At 41.7% G+C, this 26,550-nt stretch overlaps 1 protein-coding gene across 1 annotated transcript in view; it reads left to right on the plus strand.

Moving 5' to 3' along the window:
- Positions 1-20,212, plus strand: part of ETV5 (ETS variant transcription factor 5) — a 53,496-nt gene extending 33,284 nt beyond the window's left edge. Inside the window, exons 7-12 of the mRNA XM_016200084.2 lie at positions 2,401-2,660; positions 4,995-5,051; positions 9,115-9,183; positions 9,341-9,510; positions 14,193-14,294; positions 17,681-20,212. Coding sequence (XP_016055570.1) covers positions 2,401-2,660; positions 4,995-5,051; positions 9,115-9,183; positions 9,341-9,510; positions 14,193-14,294; positions 17,681-17,902 — 880 coding nt within the window. The 3' untranslated portion in view covers positions 17,903-20,212. The remainder of the gene's footprint in view (positions 1-2,400; positions 2,661-4,994; positions 5,052-9,114; positions 9,184-9,340; positions 9,511-14,192; positions 14,295-17,680) is intronic.
- Positions 20,213-26,550: the final 6,338 nt, after the last annotated feature.

Consider the following 26,550-nt stretch of genomic DNA (forward strand, 5'->3'; position numbering starts at 1 on the left):
TATTAAGTACTTGGTGTTGGTGTCTTGGCTGATCTTACATATCATCTCTCAGGAGGCCTCTGAACCATCACTGCTTCACCTGGCGTCCACGGCCACTGTATAGCCTTCAGTGAATCCACACTTTTCTCCTTTTTTTCTCTAAACATTGTGTTTACTCTGAGTGTTGGCAGCAGAAACCGAAAAGGAAATGCAGAAAAAACATCTAACGGTTTTCATAACGTAAACCAAATGTTGGTAGCGTGGGTGAGCTCTTGGGAGGAAAGGCGCTATATAAATCTGACAGATAAATAAATAACTGGTTCTTTAAATAAACTGGCACTGAAAAAGCCTTAATCTGTAACCTATTGAATGTAGGCTCCCTCGGTAGTCAGAAGTCTCCTTTTGCTCACCAACTGTGAGTTCACTACCGCCTGAGCTCTGTTGGGATATGAGTGTGGGGGTGCGGGTTAGAGGGGGCGGGGTTGGGGGTTGGGGAGGGGTTTGTTAGAAACCAGGCCATTCTTCCATGGAAAATGATTGCCTGCCTCAGTAAACAAGAGGCATCTTTGTCATAGCTGTATTATGTATACAACACATTCTTAGATACTTCAAAAGGATTGCGGACAGGGGACGGGGGTTCAAATGAAGGTCAGTGAGTAAAGTTCACAGAATGTATTTAGAGAGAAGAACCGAATTACTTTACTAATCTCAGCAAATAAAAGCCATTAGCAGCAGCAAACTCTGAGAGAATCTTTTTTCCAAATCTGTTGCTTTTGTGACCTATCCTTAAGAGTCCCTTTGCCACTTACACTCCCTCAAAACAAACTAAGACAGAACAATCCCAATTATAGGATCTGCCTGCAGATCCCAGGCCCCTGAGTTTCACGAATCCTTAAAGTTATGCTGCGGGGAGGGAATGGGGGTTGCTGGCTGATGCCCTCGTGGAAGTACCTTTTCCTAAAGGGGCTGTACCAGAGCAGCTCTAGAGTTTCAGCCTGGGAGGTGAGAAGATGAGCACCAAGCGGAAGTGGAGGATCGGGCCTGCCAGCTGCAGGGGCTCTGGTTACAGAACTGAGCAGTTTGTGCCATCTCGCAGCCATCAGAGGAAGTGATTTGTGGAGGTCACCTTTGAAGGTGCTAAGATGGTGGCAGAGGGAAAAGATAGAGCAGTGTCCTTATTACTGTTCCTTCCTGCTAGCATGAGGTTTGGGTACTTTATAAAAATGAGGCCTTAAGAATATCTTCATCTTTCTTTTCGGCTCACTTCAGAATTTTCTTCAGAAATTCAGGTTTGCTGCTGGTGCCTATATTCTACTTTCTTTTTCTTTTTCTTTGGTGCCTACATTTTAAATGTCAAGTCTAACCCCGATTTCAGATTTACACTTCTTCAAAGACTATGTATGCAAGGGTTTCCTTAAATAACAGCATCCTAGAAAATCTCCTTCCTGATGAAGTTCCACTGTAATACATTCAGTACCTCACTGCAAGGCTCTCAACCCACTGAGCCTTACATAGTTTATAAAACTTGTCCAATACATTGGCTAGGCAGATTGTGATGCTTTCAGTGTCTGGGATAAAAGGATAAGTATATGTAAAATTGTTGGTGATCTTTGTTATGAAATGATCTTCGAGTGCTATTTTTGATAAGGTATTCAAGACAGAGTAAGAGCCATGCTATATACCCTGATCTAAACAGTGCTTTATCTGTACCCAATCTCTTCAGTTTAAGATTTTAAATGTTGATGTCCTAGAAGTCTGTTGGCCACCTGTTGCCACAGATTGATTCAAATCAAATTCAAAGTATTTGATTAAAGCTATTAATAGGATTCAAGCTAAAAGTAACCCATAAGAACTTAATATTACAGGATTATATTGTTGATTTTTAAAACTTATGGAAATTAGTTGTTCTAAAATCCTTTCTTTTTCCCCTGAACGTTGGGCTCGTATTTTTTACCTGAGAGCATATATTCACAAATGCTTTTCTTTATACACATAGATTAGTGCCTTGTGCATGTTTCATAGATTGAGGCCTCACATGGAGGGTTCCCATCTCTAACTTCTACACCCACCCTCCTAATGTCTACCCCAGTCTGTCAATGACTACAGCTGTGCCAGAAACCATGCTTTTGTAGACATGATTTTATTTCTTCCCAATATATAGATAGGCTGCATGAAATAAACATGGCATGGAAAATAGGAGGTGACCATGTCATTGCTCTGATTGTTTTGTGCCAATCCCTGACTCAGGAGGCTTGAAATGTGTGATATAATTTTGGGAAGAGGGTAAAATATTCAGAAATAAGAATTAGTAAGTACATGGTAAATAATTTCATTAATCTGAACATCTAATCCTCAGTGCTAAATTACAGTAGGTATTCATGGTGTTCTCAATTAAACAATATAACTACTTTCTTCTTGCAGATTTCAAAGACAGCTGTCTGAACCCTGCCACCCCTTCCCTCCTCAGTCAGGAGTTCCTGGAGATAATCGCCCCAGTTACCACCGGCAAATGTCAGAACCTATTGTCCCTGCAGCTCCCCCACCGCCTCAGGGATTCAAACAAGAATACCATGACCCACTCTATGAACATGGGGTCCCAGGCATGCCCGGCCCCCCAGCACATGGGTTCCAGTCACCAATGGGAATCAAGCAGGAGCCCCGGGATTACTGCGTTGATTCAGGTTGGTAAGAAGTTATACCATTTCTTTCTTCATTCTCTCATTCATCTTTCTGGGCATTATTGAATGTCTTCTATGTATAGGACTTTGGAGAATAGTTTTATAAAATTAGCCCTCAAAGAACTTAGGAGCTAGTACAGGGGACACGTTTATGCATAACTGAACATAAAACACGAAAGCCATGCAAATGGTAGGAAGTGCGGGAGGCGTTCGGAAGTGGTGCAGAAGGGATTCAAATGGCAGCAGAACAGGCGGAATCCATGCTCACCTCCTCCCGGGACCAAACTGGAATTACAACTAAATTAAAAGTGGTGCAGCCCGGCCGGGCATGGCTCAGCGGTTGAGTGTTGACCTAGGATCCAGGCGATTAGGGTTCGATTCCTGGACAGGGCACATGCCCGGGTTGCGGGCTCGATCCCCAGCCGGGGACCTGCAGGAGGCAGCTGATCGATGACTCTCTCATCACTGATGTTTCTATCTCTCTCTCTCCCTCTCCTTTCCTCTCTCTGAAATCAGTAAAGATATATTAAAAAAAAAAAAAAAAGTGGTGCTGAGTGCACCTCTGAGGCCAAACCTGAAGATTGGTGGGGTCCAGTCTTGGTGATGCCCTTTTTAAGACCTATTATCTTAGGCTCACTGGACACAGGGAATATTGTTTCTTCATTTTAGCCCTGCCCCTAGTTCTGTGGCTTTCTTTTTGAATACAACAGACTCATAAACTTCCAGTATAAGAATAAGGAAGACAGCCCACATGGAGTCTATTTTTGAAATGAAAGGTGTTCTGAGAAAGCACCTGGCTTGTCATAGCTCTATGGGGCGCTGGGTATGCTGTGGAAAGGGTGTCCTGTTGGTTGCTCCCTGGGAATCGCTGCTCTGGTGCAGTGCTTTCATCCGGGAAAGTCGCTGTGCCCTTCAGCAGCTGCTGGTGTACACAGGGAGAGGTATACCGCATTAGGGTGCCTATCATTTGGTTATGGGTTACTGCTGTCTAGAACTTTAAGCATATCAAGAGCTGAAGCTGTACTTGGGAGCCCTCCTGTCCCCCTCCCACATACACACTCATTCACTTACTACACTTACATCTTGTAGGCCAGGCTTATTAAATGAGATTGTTAGGGGAAAGGAGTGTTGGATTGCAGCTTGCACATTTAGAAACTGTTTCTTCCTCTTCATTTTTCCTTCTTTCAGAAATGACAAGTTTTTTTACTCTTTTTTTTCCTGCAGTTGGTGCTAAAGGAATTTGAGGGTTGGTGGGTAGATTTTCAGCCTTCCCAGGTGGGCTTTCCTTGAAGACCCTAGGGAGGGGCAGGGTGGTATGTACTTGAATGGCTTTTGCAAGTGGAAAAGGATATAGAATTTACTCTTCGCCTGTTGTGAGGTAATACATAGGTTGCTAAATTGAGGCAGAAATTGGTTATGGGAAAGACTGGGGAGGTAAGCAGAAGGGAGACATCTGTTGCTTTATGATAGAAAAATTACCAAGTATGGGTATCGATAGCTTGTAAAATTCCCACTGGCATTTCTCCTGAAGGCTTTGATGCATTAGTCTCAGGAGTAAGCATGACCAGCAACATTTTTCCTTTGGGACTGACATTTTAATCTTTCCTGACGAGTTTTTCATCCCACCCCACTCCCTTAAAGCAAGACACTCAATAGATGTTACCATGTCTGTAATTCTTTGATCTGAGTGGTGTTCCTGGCATGTAGGCTTGTCCTGCATGGACACAACTCAACTCACTGTCTTGAGAACATGATGCCAGAAAAGAGATCTCTGTGCGTGGGTTTCATTCTGACAGTTCCAACATGGTGAAAATGTACTTGCCAAACCCCCTCCTGCCAGTTCTTGTCCTAGCTTCATAGCTTCAGATCCTCTAAATCTCTTTGGCCTAAAAATACCTTCACCTCTTGCAGCAGAATTGGATGTCACCATCAACTGTAAAGAAGAGCAAACTGGGAAGATCTAAAGTGACCCTCTTCCCCTTCCAAACCCCAAAGCCTCAGAGTCATTAGAGGCAAAAGGCCAACCTTGGCCTTTTAAAAGCCAATTTCTTCTATCATCAATTCGCCAAATTCGGTGTTAAACTAACTTCTAAAATGAGCAAGTTGTGAGAATGAGACATCATTTTTTTCTCTCGGTTCTCTTGACTAAGAGTCAAGAGTCCTACTTGCAGATGGTGGGTTATATAGTGTTTTCCATGCTGCTTATTAGGGTGGTAACTCTTTCTAAGGACAACACCAAGGAGACATCACCTTGGAGCAGGAGAAGGTTTAGGGGCTTTCCTGACTCACCTGCAGAAACTATTGACAAGAGTGTATATGTCTGTTTTTCTCTTTCAGAAGTGCCTAACTGCCAGTCCTACATGAGAGGGGGGTATTTCTCCAGCAGCCATGAAGGTAAGTAGCTTTTAAAAAAAAAAGTGTTCCAGGAAGCTTAAAACTGCTTAGCTTCCAGGCTAAGATTTAAGATTATAGGTTAAACCTTCCTTAGCTCATGAATATGAGAGCTAGTTGATCATATTCTTCCATTATTTTGTACACAGGGTTTGAGGCACGCTCCTGAGCCCTGTGAGAGCTGCCATCATTTCCAATAGCAATGACCCTAACTTTTAGGAGTTCAGGGGAAAATATGAAGAAGAAATGAACCAACCTCGTTTCCATATTCCCATACAAAGAGGTTATATAGCTGTATATAACACTATTGGCCTAAACTGGAGCTTAGGAATATGTCATGACTTGAGATGGTTCAGGACTTCTCTTCTGAACATTGAAACAGGGGAGGGTTTTTCTCTTAGGACAGCTTCCCCAGTAATGTGTCTTATTTTCTGTCAACTCTCCATAAATATCTAGAGCAGTGATTCTCCAAACCCATGGCATCAGCTTCACCTGGAACTTCTTAGAAATGAAAATTCTCAGGACCCACTCCAGGCCTACTGGAGTAAAAAACTCCCAGCAATCCATGTTTTAACAAGCCAGGTGACCTGATGCACACTCAAGTCTGAGAACTACTGTGGAGTAGAGAGTCTGCTTTGGCTACACATTAGAATCGTCTGGGGAGGTTTTAAAACATTCGGTGTCCAGGCTTCACCCAGAGCAATTAAATCAGAAATTCTGGGTGGGGACCCAGGGGTTAGTAGTCTCTAAAGCTCCCCAGGTGATTCTAATGTGCATCCAAAATTGACAACCACTGTTCTCTAGAGTTTTTCAAGGAAGGTTGAAAGAACTGATAAAATAGCACTATGAAGCATTGGCTGGTTTTTGTAAGTGACTGGTTCACAAGAGTGGTTTCAGTGAGTAGTTGCTTCCCACTGACTTGGTGAGAGGGGAGACCAAGTGCTGTTGCACTGGGCACTGGGGATATTCAGAGTGAGTGTCCAGCCCTGGGACGGAGGGGCTATCTATGGACCTCTGACTGTGATCGGCACAGCTGTGTGAGGCTCTTTCAAATTCCTAAATGTTTCTACAGAAGCAATTGATGTCTGCAACAGGCAAACTAAGAGGCAGTGGGGGAAGAGGGAGGAAAACATTTAGCATAATTACAACATTTAGAAAGGAGTGTGCTCTTAAAGGAAATATTTTTAGTAAGGCATTGGGCTGCTTACTACACACAATATCTGGCAAGTTTGTGTGTTCTTTTTCCCCACTCTTTCCCATTCCTTTCCCTGCCCCCACACACAGTGAAGAGGTTCGTTTCAAAGAGACCTGCATTCTTAATTGCTCTAAATTACTCTGACATGGTTTATCTCTCCATACACAGGCTTGACCACAGATGCCTGTGAAACAGTTGGTGAAACAAGTGTTTCTGATTGGCATCTGTGATTACTAAGATAGCCATCCTGCCTTAGCGTTCACCTGGGACCTTTGCATACTGTTTTGAGTCTCTCATTTCTACTTTGCTCCTCAAACAGGTCCTTCCTTCCTGCCACCTTTATTTGAGTGATTAGATAGTTGTAGCCACAACTGATGTAACTGTTGGCACAAATTCAACTGACTTAAATTTCATTTAAACCAACAGCGTCTTCCAGATGTTTTAGAGAACCACATGTGGTGATAACTAGAAACCAGAAAATACATCAAAATGATACTCATGGGCTGGCCTTCATCTGATTAGTTTGAAAACCAAACCTAGAATGAAATCTAGCTTTACGTTTTTTTCCCTGTACTGTGACTGTATTATCTTTACCTTAGAGGAAGAAAAGCTCTAAAAATAACATGGCGAGTATAACAGGTGTGTGAACTTTGAAGTAGTATACTTACAATAACTATGATAAGGCCATTCAGACATCACTGGAGTTATCAAAATCCATATAGAAATCAGGAAATATATAGCTTTCTGGTAGCCAAGGCAAAAAGCATGAAGCATGATGAATTACATAATTCTTGTTGATGATATAAAGTTATTAGTTTGTCATGAAAGTCAGTTTTCTAGTACCAAATTGGAAAATAAATTTATCATAGGAGTCACTGAATCCCTTAGTTAAAAGTTACCATTGTATTTGCAATTTTTTTTTAATGGATACTATAGATTCTCTCATCTATTCAAATATTTGTTGGGCACTATGAGGATACTAAGATATTCAGAACATGGTCCTTATCCTCAAGGGATTTAGAATCCATGGGAGAGAATAGAAGATAAAGCTCTCACATTATACAATTAATTTCTTAATAGTACTTACCACAATGTACCATTAACTATCTTAACTTTTTTAACTGCCATTTATTGCACACTTATCTACCAGGAGCTATTCTTGGCACTCTGGTGTAAAGATAAATAGTTCCATGGAACAGAATATATATTATTAACTCATTAAATTCTCACAATCCTATAAGGTAGGAATTATCTTCCCTAGTCTTCAGATAAGGAAACTATAGCACAAAGAAATTAATTAACTTGTTCAGGTCACAGCTAATCTAGGCCCATCAGTCTGGCTCAGGGGCCCACACTCTTTAATGTTTCATACTACACCATGTCTCATTTTTTTTCCTTTCTTTCTTGTCTGTCTCCACCAATCGGGATGCGAGCTCCATGAGAGCAAGCACCGAGTCTATATTCTCCTCATTCTCCCTCTAGCACAGTTCTTGGCAAAAATATTTATTGAATTAAATAATAAATAAATGACAATAAAATATGTATCCTTTGAGGTAGTTAAGCAAACAGAGACATAGTGCTTGGAGCTGAGGAAACAAAAATGAGTAATACAAACCTCAAAACAATCTGTTTTCTTTAAGTTGGGTAGTGTTTTCCCAGTCCCAGGCCTCTTAAAAATGGTGTTGGTCTTTCCAGGAACTTGGCCTGGACTTAGCGTGAAGAAAGAGCATTAGATTGTTTCTTGGAGCCCTTACCGGTGGATTTTTCAAGTTATAGCAAATCCCTCTCAAAATCTAATGGTATTCCTTCACTGCAGAGTATCTTTTCTGCCTGTCCCTGCTGCATACCCGACACACGTACACCTGTACTACACATCCAGCTGAATGGCCCAGAGAACTGAGCACAGGGAGCATCGTTTTCCAGACAGGAGCTCCTGGTGCTTTCTCCCAAGCAGTGTGTTGGTAAAGGAGAGTGCCCTGGAGTGCTCACACCCTGAAGCAGGCCAGACCACAGGGAAGGATGTGGTCCCCATCAAGCCTGTCTGTTAACTGGCTTTGATTTGAACCGCTGATCTTGTCAGGGTGCCTGGTGACCTGGGGTCAGCATGGAATGCACATTAAAGGTCTGCGGGTTGAGAATGCAGGACCTTCCTTCTTTCTTCTTGACCCCTTTCACTTTTGCCCTAGCTTCCTTTCATTTCCACTCACATGTGTTGTTGGGCCAGTCAGTTCCCCTTTCTGTTTTGTTATCTATACAATGAATAAGTTTTATTGGCAGAAAGCCTCTTCAGATTCCTTCCGCTGTGTCTGACAATAAGAACTCAAACCTGCTTTTAAAGTTATTGCTCATCACAGTCCTCCACAGGCCCAAGTCTTCACTCATTGTGGCAACCCTCTCTCACCTCCAGGCTCTTTCATAATTGAATGAGGTATACAGGCAGCCTTGACAAGTTGTAGGAAAGGTTGAAAATGGCGAGGCTATGTACAGATCAACCAAATCCATGCAGCTAGGCCAACTGAAATAGATGAGATGTCTTTTCAGATATAAAGGCTTAGTCACAGCAACACTGATCCATGCAGACATCATAGGCAAGATGTGAAGGAACTTACTGGTGACTCAGTGCTTCCTTGCAGTCCTAGATCTCATAGCAGGAATCGCTGCCACTCTGAGGCTCCGGTGATTACATCAGAACACCAATGCCTAAGCCCATTTGAAGCCCCACAAAATTCAGTCTGGCATCAATATTGCAGTTAATAGGACTTAGGACCTGAAATGGTAGAATCCCATTTTAGTTCTTAAATCCAGAGTTTTAGTAGAGCACAGAAAGCATTTGTTAAGCAACATGGTCTTTCTTTTTAAATCCCCCTTCAGGTTTTTCATATGAAAAAGATCCCCGGTTGTACTTTGATGACACTTGTGTTGTTCCTGAGAGACTGGAAGGTAAGCAGCCCCATCCAGTTTGTTGCTAAGCTGGAGGGTTGGATGTCAGAGCACCTCTGCCAGTCCTATTAACATCAGACTGGCATTAACCCTTCTTTGCCCAAATCACCTGGGAAACCTGACTAAAGTATTACATATGTATCTTTGTCCCAAACAGGCAAAGTCAAACAAGAGCCCACCATGTACCGTGAGGGGCCCCCTTACCAGAGGCGAGGTTCCCTTCAGCTGTGGCAGTTCCTGGTTACCCTTCTCGATGACCCAGCCAATGCCCACTTCATTGCCTGGACAGGCCGAGGCATGGAGTTCAAGCTGATAGAACCTGAGGAGGTGAGCACTGGATGCTGGACTCGAATGATGTTTTTATTTGTTGATGGTGATGATGTTTGTTCTTGTTTAGTTCTACATTGAGGATTTTTACTGTGTTAAATATGTTCTTCTCATTCAGATTCTTGCCTGGTCAGTGGGCTTGGTAGTGTCCTTCCTATTAAAAGGACAGTTTACAATTCATGGACAGGCAGAGTTCTCCACTGTAAAATACATAAAAAGGTATTAGTAACACTTTTGCAAAGTCTGGGGAGTGAGGCCATAAAGACATCTAAATAGGGTCTGTTTTTCCTCTTAGAAAGTCATTTCCAAGTGTAGTTTCAGTGATAAACTTGTTTTGGTGTCAGCCCTCATATGTCATAGCCTGTATGTGAGCCTACAGAACATTTGTATGACACTTTGGTAATATAGTACAGGATGCAGCTACCTCACTACATATTTCAAATGACTCTAACCTAAAGAAATGAAATTATCAGAGACAGGTCAATCTTATGAGCTTAGATTTAGTTTTAAGTATATTATGTGACATCACAATAGCTGAGAGGTGACACAAACCTTCATTATTTAGTTAATAGAAAAAGAAACATTGATAACATTGTTACTGTCTGTTTGCCCAGAACTATTGACAAAAATGCCTGTGGACAGAACCAGTACCACTCAGTGGGGAAGACACATCATAGAAGCCCTTTCCTGAATATCACATAACAAAGTAAATCAAATTAGACTCTCAGTTTGGCATATTCCAAAGGGGATGATTTTTAATTTCTATTTGACTAAAAGTCTAGAGAGATTATAAATGTAAAAGAAATAACAGCCCTGAAAATCTGACATATGCTTCTTTTAGTAGCATGTACTTAGGCATTATATATTAAACCAGCAGAGAAAAAGGTATCTTTGGTTACATATCATTGAAATGGGAACAATGTCCTTAGAAGACATTTGAGCAAGAACTGGTTTTAAATGTGGTTCTATTAATTCCAGGGCTCACGCGAGCATACTAAGGGGATAAGCTGGCATGAGGGTTAACAGCAGGAGAAAACTACCTGGCACTTGGTTTGGAAGAAGAAAATGGTCCAAAAGTTAAGAGAAAGATAAACAATGTCATTAAAGAAATTTCTATTGTAAATATAAGAAAATGGTGGAATTGAGAAATAACAACAGGAAATATTTAACTTGGAGTAATGGACAGTTATTAATTTCTTGGGGAAAATGACTTGGAGATCACTCCAAGTTCATCATTCGCAAATGGCATTATTCAGTTTGTAAGATAGTTGAGCATCGACCCATGATCCAGGAGATCGCGCTGTTCCATTCCCAGTCAGGGCACATGCTCAGGTTGCCGGCTCGGTCCCCAGCAGGGGACGTGCAGGAGGCAGCCGATCAATGAGCATTTCTCATCATTGATGTTTCTATCTCTTTCTCTCCCTCACCCTCCATCTCTGAAATCAATTTAAAAAAAAACCTTAAAAATAAAGAAATAAAATAAAAAGCATGAGTTGTAAATGAGAGAGAGAGAGAGAAGGAAAACATGGATTGCAGGCAGTTATAAAAGGAGATATACGTGTGGTGTTCCTTGTCTTGTATCATTCACAAAGATGGAAATGTGTCAACATCCCATGTTGTAAACAGTTTCTGTTAAGACTCATTCCACCTTCAAAGCCAGAGTTCCATACTGTTGTGTTTTTCTGAGGGTTTCTCTTTGGCTAAGTCACGTAGAAATGGAGCCATGTTTTCGGCTTCCTGCATACTGGAGAGCCATCGGCCCACTTTCTGTTCCTCATAACACGGCCTGGTTTATGTGAGGCTGGAGAAAAGCATGTCGCCTAGACTCACCGAGGCTTTGTGACAGTAAATCTATCATGCGGGCAGCCCTTATTGATTTATCCTGTTTCACAAACAGGAGCTTTTATTACTTTATTGCCACTGCCTCGGGCCCAAGCACAGGCTGTACAGCTGCAGGTAAACCTGGTTATGACCCTTTGTAAAGCTGTTATTGAATCTTCTGCTCTCCTACCAGTGGTAAAGAAAATGATGAACAGATGGCAAAGGGCCCCTGCTTTCTTACTTAATAAAAAAACTAATATTAATCCAGAATGCTCATAAATGCCAAGCGTCCAAGTCACGTGAGAGGCCTGTGACGGCCTTGCGCCTCCCTCACTGATTGGACAGCTTCACTTCGTCAGGAAGCACTTCTTTCCACCCCACCTTGAACTGCCCAGCATCCCATGAACCCCGAATGTCCCATTCTCTTTACCCAGGACAGTTCTGCTCCATCCGTGCACTTTAGCCTCGGGACAGGCAGCATTTGTTGTGTGTTTTCCCCACTCTACTCCTCTCGAGCCCTTCTCTTGGTAATGTCAGGAAGATACCAACTCCCCGAAAAAGCTGTAAGAAGTCGTCATGGGGAGAGCTTGAAGGGTGAAGTGGAGGAGGAAGCTGTTTGGGACGTAATTGTAGGCAGCTGTGTGGCTGAGTAGTGCACTCTGGGTAATTATCCATAATATCCATTACACTGTGCATGGAAATTGTGGTTTTAGAACTGCGTTTTGGCAGGCCCCCTAATCAAATGTCTTTTGATAGTCATCCAGCTTAGCACCCTCTCAATTATGACTGACTCGGCTTTAATCTGGAGCCATTTTAACTGTGAATCTGCATTAATGAATATTTTGGGGGGTAGGGTTGTTTGTTGAACATGTGGCAGATAACTGATGCCATGGGGAGGTGTAAAAGGATGGGCTGCAGAAAGAGCCGCTCCCTGTGCTGTGGCTGCTCTCTCTTGAAAAGGGAGGAAAAGATATGTGGATTTTTTTTTTTTTTTTAACTCCTTCGGCCTCCATCCTCAAGATGCCTGCTATCAAAGTAATGGTTGGGAAAGATGAAAGGCAGAAAGAGCTGGTAACAAACCATTCCCTGCTCCCCTCACCCCAGAAATGAGGCAGCCCTAGTTTCCAGCTGCTCTGCAGTTGTGCCGCATTATGCGTTGCTGTAGAAGGAGCCTAGTGAGGGCTACTGAATCACAGGGCCCTGGCCCAGAAGGATGAGTCAGTAACTATGGCTACCACAGATGCTTTGAAGTCTGTGCATATACAAAACCTCTCTTCAGTAAGCTATTGCATAAGCAAGTGACTGCAAAGAGAGGTTGTGGCAGAAGTGGAGGAATATTCAAGAATGTTTTCCACCACTAAATATACTAAAATGATGAGGCTGGGCTTCTTTTAAGGGTCCCTGCGTCACTTGTGGCTGACGGTAGTTTAAGTACGGTTTCACAGTGTCATTTGTTTTGAACCACGGTAGAAGGACATATATTAGTTTAGCAGGTTTCCCTTTATACTACTATTTCCAGATGTAATTTTTGGTTAATGTTGCCCCTTCGGCTATTTCAAATTTAGAGATGAATGGGTGCATTATAGAAAAAGGAGGCAAGCCAGGGACGTGGTGTGTGCCATAGGGGCATGAAGTAAACAAATGGAAATTTAACTTTCACACGGTTTCTTGCAAGGCAGAGTGGAATCATGGCTATTAAATTATTCTAATGTAATTAGGACAGATGCATTCCTCTTTACTTATCAGATCATTTCTGGTATTTATTAAAGGTCATTTTAGAATCCTGAATTTAGATGTTCTCATTCTGCCCAAATACTTTTAAGAAAAATGCTGTTTTATGATCTATTTTTCCACTTGCAGTCTCCCTAGTTCCCATTCCATATTTAACATTTGGTTTTTTAAATATCAAAGGAATACAGGTTTTGTGTGTTTTTTAAAGTTTCCAAAACTGACTTAAAATGTTCAAAATATTACCCCTAGTTTGCATACATTTAAAGACCTCTGAGAAAACTCACATTTCCAGGGTTGTTCTTTTCCTACCTGACAGTCATCTTTATGGATAGGATTTGGGCTGTTGAGATACTTGAGAATAGAAATTGCTTGGATGTCCTGAGAACTGGGTAAACTCTACAAGGAAGTTTTCTAGCTATGAGGCTTCTTTGCCCAAAGCTCCAATTACTCCTCCCCATCACTGCACCTCAGGTGGACTGGGTGGGTATAATGCACTTCAGAACTGCTTGGAAAACCCTGTTAATTTTTCATTAAGTGGATAATGGTGCTACATGTTTTAATGTCCATTCTGCAAGTCTGCTGGGAGCAGGGGATTGGATGGCAGCAGGCTAAAATGATCTGATTCCTCCTTATTCCATGAGCTGCAATAAGTAAACATCTCCCAGCCCCTCTGCAATCTTATTAGAATTGAACTTTTGCTCTGCTGGCCCATTAGCAACTCACTAGTGTGTTTCTAATGTTTCAGGAATGACCATTCTAATTATTCCTTATTGACTGCTACAGAAACCATAGCACTTAATGGCAACATGTTAATGGTCTATGGGTATTGGTCAATAATTCATATGTGGAGAAACAGTAGAGAGCCTGCTTCCTCTGGGACATTAGCCAAGCCCTCTGTAATCTTACAGTACTAGGATTCTTCCACCTCTAGGTCTCACCTCTTAACAGTTGTTACCAAATCATCACCTTCGTTGGATGTTTAGTCTTGAGGGAATGAAATGCATTTCCTTCCAGATCGGGGAAGTGGAGCATTGACCAGAGCAGTCCGGTTAAAGAACTGGCTCTCCTGGGTTCGGGAGAAAACCACTAGGCCAGGGAATGAGTTTCCATTGCTTTCCTTCTCTCTTCAGGTTGCTCGGCGTTGGGGCATTCAGAAGAACCGGCCAGCCATGAACTACGACAAGCTCAGCCGTTCTCTACGCTATTACTATGAGAAGGGCATCATGCAGAAGGTGAGCAGTTATGAGAGACACTTAGCCCACTCTGACCACATTCAAAGAGAATGTCAAGGGCTTCTGTAATAAGACTGTTTATAATGGCTGACTGGAGAAAATGTCAGTCTCATAAGTGATTCTGTGGAGATACAAAGAGTACCTTTAATGCTCTTGGATGTACATGAAAACCAGAGGTTGTGTGTGAAATATACCATAGGAAACTTAGGCTCCTCTGCTTTACTTAAATTGCCTCTAATTACAAAAATGCCCAGACACTTAGGCCAACTATTGTATCCGTAAAGGGGAATGTGGAAATCGATTTGAAGTTCTCCACTCCCACAAGAGTTTCATTGAAGGCTTTAGTGGTTAAAACATCTAGACCTCCAATATGTTGGTTTAATACTCTCAGAGTGTTAGAGAAGTAAGAAAATCTTATTTCTTTTCGATCCTATAGAAACTGGAACTCAGGTTAACCCAAGATTTGTAAAATGACAACAGAATCACCTGGTAGAAGTTGTAGAATAAAGGATGAAGTGTATTCTGAGGAAGACAGAACAAAGTCTTTATTGGGATGGGTGGCGATGGACCACAGTCTTAAAGTCCTGTGGATAGGCAAAGGATGGGGATAGCACATCTTTGATTGGTCTTTCTTACTCACTTGATTTTTACACTGTCCCCAGCTTCTAGCACTCACACATTTAGACAGTCTACGTGTAATAGCTGCCAAGGTGCACTTGGCAGAAGCATATGCTTATTGCTGCTGAGAACTTGTCTATTCTAAAGCCAGGTTGATCTTTCTCGTAGTCAGGTGGTAATGTCACCCCATATTCCTGTTACCACATTAAAAAATATTAAGCAGCTTTTCATGGATGGTCTTCTGGACAAAATCCAGACTTTTAAGTGCTTTATGTAGGCTCTAAGACTGTTTCCAGTCTAGTTCCCATTTCTTCATTCATACTTGACCACTTTCACTAGCATAGCTATCTTTCTCTTAATTAGTGTAGTACTTATTTACCAAAGAATATCTATCACATTCATATGTTACCAAGCATACTATAAAGTGAAAGAACACCTATTTCACTACCATCCTACTTAAAAACTAGAACATTTCTAATGTCTTCACTATCTGGCCAGCTTCTACTTGTTTTGTCTTGGAAATCACCTTTTCACTCCAAGAATCTGAGGTCCTCAGGCTGTTACATTGCCCCCCTTTCTGTTTCTATTAGCACCTGCACTTACCTCTGTCACTGCCCTTCTCTCTATATTATAAATTCCTCCATTACTTATCAGGTGTCTTCCACAGGAGTGTAGGTGCCTTTGGGCAGAATTGGAGGGGGTTAACGTCAGTGCTTGGCACAGAGTTAATAGATACTATAGGATGAGAGGTAGGTCACCTCTACCCTACCTCAGTTTTTCAAAGGTACAATTTAGTGGTTTTTAATATATTCACAGAGTTGTACAGCCATCCCCCCAATCAATTTTAGAACATTTTATCACCCCAAAAAGAAATCCCAAGTCCACTAGCAGTCACTTCCCATTTTCCCTCAACCCTCACACACACACACATGCACACACACACTCCCCTTTTAGTGTTAATATCATTAGATAGAACCCCAGATTCAGAAAGGAGAGCCATTATTCCTTTACTTTCTCAACTCTAGCTCCAATCTGAGGGAATGTAACCAAGACACTAAAACTTGAACTAATAGCAATGAGTTGTCCCTATGACTAGTTCCTAGATTTTCTAAGGAAGTAGGAGAGAACTTTATTTCTAAAACTAAAACAAGCAGAGTATAGGGAGGGACTGGAATAAGGCTTGGGTGGGTTCATATCCTAACATTCTCATCTATTAGCTTTATGCTTTGAGGGAAGTCACTTCACCTCCCAAAGCCTCTATTTCCATTACAAATGTAGATATTTCCTGCTCTAATCTCACGGTAATATATGTGAAAATATCCCAGAAAAAAATAATGTGCTATCCAATGTAAGGGATTATTGTTATATTTATTATATGACCTGTGAGTAAACAAGAAGTAATAGGTGAATGGCAGCATGTCAATGCGGGAGGGACTTAGAAAAGCTGTAATCCCACACCCTCAGTTTTTGAAAGGGAAAACTGAGGTTAAAGACTTGTTAATGACTGAACTAAGACTGGAAGCCATCCACTTATGGCTTCTGATCTAGTATTATTTCCACTATGCCTTTCTGCCTCACTCTTCCATGTATGTGAACTGATTCTTGAGGTAGAGAACCAGAGGTTGAATGTAAAACTGTGGCTTAGAAAAAGTAAATAGGGAGGTTCATTGTATGTGGCTGCCACCCTTAGACTTACTTGGTGAAGATGCTAATCATTCAGTGTCACATACACAGCCCTGATTTCTAGTGTTTGAGTTCTAAGGAACAGTGGTGCAGACACCCATCTTCTGGTGACTAGATGTAGAAGTGTCACCACAAAACAAGCTTTAAGACGTATTAGCACAATTATACCATTACCTCCACATCCTGCCACTGTAACAACAGGCTTCTTAAACCCGAGATTTGGAAGGAAAGCCATATTTCTACAATCAGAAAGATTTTAGAATAACAACAGAATGACTAAATGGCAGGATTAAACTCAACACTTTGAATTTTTTAGTCTAAAATGTTTATCAGTAATTTTAGCCACTTTCCTTTGACCTTCTGCATTACCTGAGTGAAGCTGATGATCAGGTTTGATTTTCAGTGGTATGTGATACTAAACAGCTGGCAGAAAATGGATTCCCAATAACCTAGATCACTCAACAGCTACATTATGAGGCCTTTGGGTTATCAAGACTTTTTGGTGCTAATAGTATTATGATGCATAAAATCCCTCAGTGTAACAAAACCATGGAATGAGTAATTTAAAACTGCAGGTAAGCCAAGAAGTAATTCTATTTTGCTTTGGAACAAACTTAAAATTTCCACATAGGCTGTCTGATCAAATTCCTAGCCCTTCAAAATAACAGTGCTTACCACAGAGACTGTGAACTTTGGAGATGACTGAAGTCATGGCCTGCCTTCAGCATTATACCTTTCAATCCTTATACCTTCTCGTAACACCAAGCACCAGCCTCAGATAGCCATTCTTTCTAAGTTGTGACTGTAAGACAGTGAGGATTTTCTTCTAAAAGAGCCTATCTAGTATGACTTTGAAATTCAAATGTCTCAACTGCTGAGCTGTGGTGTCAACACAACACTTGGCAGGTAGCAGGTGCCCAAGATTTTTCAAAACTGAGTTATTTGGATAATCAATTACTAATGAGCCTCCTTTCATCCCTGGCTTCCTGAGAGCTTGGTGACTTACAAATATCTCATTATTTTTCCCCTGGTCCCCACCATGCCCTGTTCCAGCTGGACCTTATTAGGTGTGTTTTCTCTCTCAGGTGGCTGGGGAACGATACGTCTACAAGTTTGTCTGTGACCCAGATGCCCTTTTCTCCATGGCCTTTCCTGACAACCAGCGTCCGTTCCTAAAAGCAGAGTCCGAGTGCCACCTCAACGAGGAGGACACGCTGCCACTGACCCATTTTGAAGACAACCCTGCTTACCTCTTGGACGTGGATCGCTGTGGCAGCCTCCCCTATGCTGAAGGCTTTGCTTACTAAGTTTCTGAGCGGCTGAGCAGCCAAACCCTAGAGCTAGCAGTTCCCATTCAGGCAAATGAGGGCAGTGGTTTTGTTTGTGTTTTTGGCTGTTCCTAAAGCTTGCCCTTTGAGTATTATCTGGAGAACCCAAGCTGTCTCTGGATTGGCACCCTTAAAGACAGACACCTTGGCTAGGGAGTGGGAACAGGGAGGGGCAGAAAAATGACCAAAAGGCTGGTGCCTCAGCCCTGAACCTGACAAGGTTTCTGGGAAGAGATTGCAATGGGTCCTTCTTCCCATGGACAATATATGCAAAGCAATACCTTGTTCAGGTTAGTACCCATAGACCGGGAGAGAGTGTGACAATCTGCATTGATTACGGACTACTAAATGCCTTTACATAGAAGGGCTCTGATTTGCACAATTTATTGAAAAAGAAATCACAAACCCATTGGACAGTAGGTAGGCTAAGTTGGGGAGGCTCAAACCATGAAGGGTTAAAAATATATCTTAAAATTCAGAAAGTTCCTCTAGCTCAATCTGAAATGTTTCCCCTTGGTCTAGAAAGAAGGGGGAAAGTCAGAACAGCTGTTACCCACCCCATGGTTCTCAAATAATAAACCATTACTACTCCTGGGTACCTTCTGGCCATGTGGTCACCAAGTAGAACAAGCCCCCTTTTCTCTTCCCAGTCACATGGCTGTGTGTGGATGGCTTTAATTTAGGAGAAGGGTGATTAACACTTTGACAGTATTTTGTTTTGCTTTGATTCGGGGGATTGTTTTGTTTTGGTGGTTGTTTTGGAAAAACAGTTTATAAACTGATTTTTGTAGTTTTGGTATTTAAAGCAAAAAAAAACCACACCTTTTGGTAACTGCACTGCATCCCGTAGATGGGGCAGTGCCGACTTATGAAGACGCTGCAGCTTGAAAGGGGCTTTGTGGGGGCTTCCCCTTCGCCGTGTGCAAGCCCACTTTATCGCCCGCTTTGTGCTTTCTGCACCAGACAGCCTGATGGAACACTTGCACCTGAGTTGTACATTTTCAAGGTGTGCAGGGCAGCCTGGACACACTACTTAGATTCTCTGTATAGTTCCCCATGATCTCTTAACATGCCCTCTCTGGAAAGCAAATGTACATAATACACGTCATGTCCATTTGAAACCTGGTCACCTGGTGGGAACCCTGCGGACTTGTCCCTGGGTATGACTGATGACAATTTCCGTTTCACCAGTTTGTTTTGTTTTCCTTTTTCTTTCATTCTTGGACTTTAAACCCTGCATATGATTCAATAGGGTTTGAGACTTATATGTGACACTGACAGGTAAAACAGTGCTAGCATTTTAGTTTCCTGCCACCTTAAAAAAAGAAAAAAGAAAAAAAAAGCTTATCTGATTGCTGTATTATATTGAAAACGTTTTAAACAACTCAGCTAAAGCTATGTGAGAGTTGAGCTCAAAGTAAGGAGAAGTTCATTAGGAAGTGGTAGTACCTCGCTGCCTGCCTACTCTGTTAACAGCATTCTGTGCTCCCTGTGACACATAACATCAAGAGCAACTGTGCTGCTCGTCACATGTGAAGGACAGAGCTGGCTCCGCAAGGGTAAGACATGTGCTTTGAATTGTTTTCCTATTGATGGAGCACTCGCTCCATAGTCTCAAATGGTCCCCCTTATGACCAGCAGCACATTTGAAGACGGTTGCTGGGATAAGGGGTGTATTTTATAGCTATGGAAATATAAGGTTTTCCTCTGCTGGAAGCTAATTAGCCCACAAAGGTGTTGAATCTATAGCTTGGGCCTTAATTAGCATTGTACTCTAATCAAAGGACTCTTTTCAAACCATATTTATAGCTTTCTAACCTACACATAGTCTATACATAGATGCATATTTTATCCCCAGCTGGCTAGAGATTTATTTGTTGTAAATGCTGTATAGAATTTGTTTTTCCTTTCTTTACTTATCCTGGTTTGGGTTTTTGGGTTTGTTTGGGGGTTTTTTAATGGATTTATGCTATCTTAGTAAGAATGAAAATAATCCTCGTAGCCTGAGCTTCCCCTCCTTGCTGTAACTACATGGCCTGTGCTGTCGTGGGACGTAGGTTGGAGGCATCACCGTTGCATTCCCATCGGACTCATGCACCTCCCGGATGGTTTTATTTTTTTGTTTGTTTTGTTTTGCTTCTTTTCCAGAGTGTGGAAAGTCTACAGTGCAGAAAGGCTTTAACCTGCCAGTTGATTTGAAATACTTTCCCCTGCGCAGGGCCGTATGCATCCTGCCAAGCTGCGTTATATTCTGTACTGTGTACAATAAAGAAGTTTGCTTTCAGTTTACCAAGTGCCTGAAACCCGCCTCTTTCTTGCCCTCAGTGTCTGATTTTAAAGCAAGCAGAAGCCACCTGACTTTCCCTCTCTTTTTCTCTTTCTCTCCCCATTCCTCTCTCACTGTCTGTCAGCTGTCAAGCCTTACCCAGGACTGTGAAAGTGAGAGTAGTTTAGCAAACTGTTACCTAGAAGTAGCGAGCACAGCTGCTCTTTGACCTCACCTCTTAAACTCTGGCTGAAAATTTGATCCAAAGGAGTGTAGGTGGAGAGGTCCTCTTCCCAACCAGTGGTGAGCTGAGACCACCCCATCCCCTTGAACCCACCTGTTCACCATCACTTGTGTTTTTTAAAGCATAGTTCACATTTGGGCTCTGGGTTGTGTGAAAAGATTACTGACTAGCTAGGCCTTGGAGTTCCAGAATGATTCTAGCTCAGCCTCTTCTACAGATACTTTGAAAATCAGTTAAGAACTTGAGAAGACCATTTATTTCCTAATTTTCCCCCAATAAGTTTTTGGTTTTTTTTTAAATATATCTTTATTGATTTCAGAGAGAAAGGGAGGGAGAGAGAGATAGAAACATCAATGATGAGAGAGTCATTGATCTGCTGCAGCCCGCAACCCCGGCATGTGCCCTGACCGGGAATCGAACCCCGTTCGCCTGGATCCTAGGTCGACGCTCAACCGCTGAGCCACGCCTGACTGGGCTCCCCCAATAAGTTTTGATCTTAAGTAAAAATGTTACTAATAGTTGGTCCCTTGAGAACAACAGCAGCAAAAACTTAGGAAGGTCTTGCCTGTTTTGTTTTTTCTAACCATGCAGCAGTAAAAAATATCTTCCAAATTTGTCTCTTTCTCATGGGTTCACTTGGGAAAGTCTGGAAGAAAATAAAGTCTGCAGGGTTGTGTGCAGTATTATGCCTGTTAGCATCTTATTTCACCCTTTTTCTGCACCTTACCTTGGGCTTTTCAGGACTCCTATTACAGTAAAGAAATAAGCAGAGCCTTTTTTCAGGCCTGTAACAGAAGGCTTTCTGTAAGTTTATCTACTATCTCTCTTTGACCATTTTACAAGCCCTTAAGTGTAAAAACATCCGAGACTGAATCAGTGCACAGCCGCTTGAATGGGAGCTTGTGAGGAATGAGTGTCTGCCACATAAACCCATTAGCCTGAACAGATTAAGATGCTCCGGGAGAAGGCAGGGGAGCCCAGGACAAAGCAGCTGTGCTCTCAGCTTCACCGTGATAAGGCTTTGACAATCAGCGCCCCATTATTCACGGGCTCATTATCCAGCCTGGGCCCAGACCCAGATCGTTAACCTAGCTCGGGAGGTCACCAAACACTGGGCCGCCCTTCTAGTGCTGGGTGCTAGGACAAGGAAGCCCAGAAACTGTGAAGTTTACTCTTCATCGAGGTCCCTTGTCACCAGCCACGCCAAGGAAACAATGCTTATTCAGTTGTCCAATGACAAAGAGGTAGTGTGAAGGCAAAAGAATGTGCTTTTGAGAGCCAGACTATGTGCAGAATCTAAATTCTAATGCAGCTGGGACAAATGTAAATGAATGTGGAAGAAAAACACTCGTATTTCCAGTCAGTTGGAAACCTCGGACAGACAGTTGCCCAGTGGTACAGGTGGCTGGGGCTCAGTGTGTGGCCCCTCAAACCAGCAAAAGGGGTGGGCAAAATCATCAGCTCTAACATAATGTAAGCATTGATTTTATTCAGCATCCGTAAATTGTACTTAAAATAGGGGGTGGGGATGAGAGTGCTGCACAGATAAGCTACTGAGTCCTTTGTATCTCAGCAAACAACGCTGGTGCCCCATTCAGAAGGGGCCCCTTGAATGGCCAGCCTTTCCTTAGCGCCTCCAATTTAAGAGCTGGCTCTACACCCAGGCCTGGGTTTGTTGACCTTGGCAGTGAACCTCAGATAGCTAACCTTTGGATAGCACTTTACAGTTTACAGAGCACTTTTTCATCCCCATTATCTTTTTGGCAGACTTTCTTAAATGGCAACACTTTGTTGAAATTGAATCTGAAAATAGTCACGGCTGTTAGCCTCCAAAATTACTTTCTTGGAGAGTTCACAGCGGCTACTCCGGAGAGAGGACTAGACACTGGGAGGTAGGACAGGGATTCTGACCCCGGCCTTGAGGTTGGTTGGATTAACTAGATGATCTCAGGGCCATCCTGACCTAAGCTCCTGAATTGAAAATAGATTGTAGGGGAGCAAGAAAGGAAGCAAGATAAAGTAGTAGGCTATTGCAGTAATCCAGCTGAAGTGAGATAGCGGCTTGGTTCAGGGCATAAGGAGGTCATAATCTGGATATGTTTTGATGGTAGAGCCAATAGGTTTTGGATGTGTAGGGACAAAGAAGGTAGTTGTGGCTCCAAGGTTTTTGGCCTGAGCACAAGTGTTGAAGTTTCCATTTACTGAGAAGAAAAAAACAGAGGAGGGAATATTGGGGGTGGGAGTCAAGGAAGAACAGGCATTCTGTTTGGCACATAATTTTTTTGAAAAAAATGTTTTTATTGATTTCAGAGAGAGGAAGGAAGGGAGAGAGAGAGAGAGAGAGAAACAGCAGTGTTAAGAGAATCATTGATTGGCTGCCTCCTGCACCACCCCTACTGGGGATCAAGCCCACAACCCTGGCATTTGCCCTGATGAGGAATCGAACTGTGACCTCCATAGTTCATAGGTCGATGCTCATCCATTGACCCATGTTGTTTGGGGCATATTAACTTTGAGATGTCTATTGTAAATCCAAATGGGAACATCTATTTGGATATGCAAGTCTGGAGTTCAGGGGAGAGATCCAGCCTAGAAATAGAAATTAAGAGTCATCAGTGTGTAAAAGAGTATTTAAAGCTGAGACTGGATGAGATCACCAAGAGAATAAGTATAGATGGGGAAAAAAAGTTTCCAGGACTGAGCCCCAAGGCATTCCAAGATTAAGAAGTAGGAGATATGAAGAACCATCAGGAGACTGAAAAGGAGTGGTTAATGACGTAGGAATAACCAAGAGAACATTTCCAGAAGAATGGAGAGACCAACTATGGCAGATGCTCTGATGTGTCAAGTAGGGTGAGGACTGGGACTGAAGTAGCAACATGGACGTCATGGATTACTTGCATAAGCCATTTCCATAGAGGGGGAGAGAAAACAGAGCTGATCAATACTACTGGGATCCAAAGGAGGTTTGAGTTTACTCTCAGTTGGGGGCAGAAATCAGAGAGGATCATGGTTCCAAAATTCTGGGTTTGAGTTTAGCCCAGCCTCTCACTAGTCCTTCCATTCTCACACTCTCAAAATCTGAAAGAGGCCCAGGAATCCCTGCCAGGTAGCCTGCCCAGAAGGCATACGGTGAATATTCTGAGAATAAATGAACAATTAAGATGCTGTTAACACTACTTTCCTATCCCTATGGGACTCTATTCTTGTTTTATGCTCAAATTTGTTTTTGAAATGTATTTTTAAATAATTTTTTCTCATGCTACACAATTAGCATATGGTCTTTGTAGAAAAACAGAAAAAAAAATAGCCCAAATTTAAAACTGTTTTGAAAACTCAACCTAGAGATCATAGTTAACACTTTACTGTACATCTTTCCAGGTGGCTTTTTTCTATATTGTAATTTAAATTTTTAAAACTTGGTCATATTCATGTCATACATAGTTTTGTAACTTTTTAAACAATATATTTGGACATCTTTCCATACTAAGAAATATTCTCCTACAATACCTAACTGCATGTTATTCCAAAGTATATATGTAATGTAATATTTTTAAGCCAAGTGATCTCCACCCCCCAAAATCAAACAAACAAAAAATAATAATTGAGCCTTTTTTAATGTTCCCAACTACTAACCAGCTCCTATTAATTTTACCTTCTAAATATCTCTCAAATTCATCACCACCATAACCAATCCACCATCATCTCTCACCTGGACCATTTGCCATCACCACCTAGCAGGTCTCACCACATCCACTCCAACCCCTCTCCATATTGTAGTCAGAGTAACTTCTTTAAAGCCCAAGTCATTCCCCCTCCCTTGAAACTTTTCAGTGATACCCCCTCAAATACCTAAAATCAAACCAAATGTTGGCAAAGATACGATGCTGGGGGAGTATAAAATGATACAACCACTTTGGAAAATTGTTTGGCAGTTTCTTATTAAGGTAAACATACATCTACTCTATGACCTAGCAATTTCAATCTGGAGTATTTACCTCAGAGATATAAACATGTTCACAAAAGGACTTCTGCAAGAACATGTATAGAAGCTTTATTCACAGTTACCACCAAACCAACCCAAATGTCCATCAACAGGATATCAAATAAACAAGTTGTAGTATCCACATAAGAGAATATTATACTACTCAGCCACAAAAGAGGAACAAACTATGGTGATAGGAATCAGAAAGCGGTTTCGGGGAATGGGTGGGCAGGAACTGGTGGGAAAAAGGTAGAGGAAGGTTCCGGGGTGATAGAAATGTTCTACATCTTGGTTTGGGTGATTGTTACATGTATGTTTGTCAACATTTGTCAAACTGAACACCGTTTTATGTTCATTATTCCTCCAAATAATACTTATAGTCATTTCTTGGGATAAAAACAAAATCCTTAACTTGGCCTTACAGGGTGAGTCCTTGGCTCTCTCTCCAGCTTCACCTTGCTGTGTTCTCTCCTTTATGTTTTATGTTCCAGCACCCTGCCTTCTTGTGTCTCAGCTATATCTTGCTCCTTCCTGCTCCAGCCTTGTCACAAACTGCTCCCTGGACCGGAAACGTTACACTGCCTCTGAGTCCATCCCTAACTCCAACCAGCTCAACCCACACACATTCTTTTAACCTCAGTTTGAAAGCCATCCCAGGGAAGGCAATCAACTAATCTTGCAAATAAGTGAATAATTTCAATTTCCTGGCCTTTCTAGATATGATCTTGTCTCCTATTACATAAGTGCTCTTTTTCATCACTCACTATCTTTTTTTTTCCATAGCACTTCTCAAAATTCTTATTCACTTATTTGCAAAGTTAGTTGATTGTCTTCTCCATAGACTGTAAATTCTACAAAGGCAGGACAATATACCTTTTGCTAACTGCTTTATCTCCAATGCAAAGTAGGTAATTAAGAAATATCTATTGGATGAATAAACATAGTAATGAGCATCTTTATTTATTTAAGACTTTCAGGATAAATTCCCAGAAGATAGACTGTATGGGCAAAAGGTAGGCACATTTTAAGGCTATTTATATGAACTGCAAAAGGCCCACCTAAAAGATTGTATTAATTTGTACCTGTATCGGCAGGAGACTACTAGTTCTCACAACTTTTGTCTACACTGGACATTAATTATATTTATACATCTATTTGCTATTCCTTCCTTCTCTTCTTTACTCTATTCAAATATTATTTATTGAGTACCTATTAATACCATGTACCAAGCCAGATATTGAGAATTCAATAATGAATTAGATGAGTAGTTTTCACATTTTTGGCTTACATACCCCATAAAAGAATTTTGAAAAGCTAGGTACCCTTTAGCACTATTTTAAGTTGATGCTGAGTATTTTCCATTATATTATTAAAAGTTGAAAAGGAACCCTACCCAGCGTGGCTCAGCATTTGAGCATTGACCTAGGATCCAGGAGATAGCGGTTCGATTCCCAGTCAGGGCACATGCCCAGGTTGCGGGCTTGATTCCCAGTCAGGGGCATGCAGGAGGCAGCCCATCAATGACAACTCTCTCATCATTGATGTTTCCATCTCTCTCCCCGTCTCCATCCCTCTCTCTGAAATCAATAAAGATAGATTTAAAAAAAAAAAAAAAAAGTTGAAAAAGATAGCCCTGGCTAGGTGACTCGGTTGGAGCATCATCCTGTACACCAAAAAGGTTACAGGTTCCATTCCCAGTCAGGACACAGACCTAGGTTGCTGGTTCGATCCTTGGTTGGGGCACATACGGAAGGCGACCGATCAGTGTTTCTCTCACATCTATCTCTCTCCCTCTCTCTCCCTTCACCTCTCTCTAAAATCTAAAATTCTCAGGTGATGATTTTTTGAAAGGTTGAAAAGGATATCAGTTCCAATTTATTGCAAATTCAGACTTTTAAAATATTATTCCAATTTAACAATGGATTCTATATACATTAGCAGTTTAATTACCACCATCACTAAATTATCACCATTAATTATCACCAAGTACACAATCTCTTCTTTTTTAACTTTTTAAATTTTTTTCAGTCTCCTCTTTAACAGACTTTTATGTCACTCCTTTTTATCCTTGAATCCATATTTCCATGTATGTCCCAAAAAGAATTTTATCCTAATACAATACATTTTTGTAC

The sequence above is a fragment of the Miniopterus natalensis genome, chromosome 6, assembly GCF_054644295.1.
Source record: "Miniopterus natalensis isolate mMinNat1 chromosome 6, mMinNat1.hap1, whole genome shotgun sequence".
Classification (NCBI taxonomy): domain Eukaryota; kingdom Metazoa; phylum Chordata; class Mammalia; order Chiroptera; family Miniopteridae; genus Miniopterus; species Miniopterus natalensis.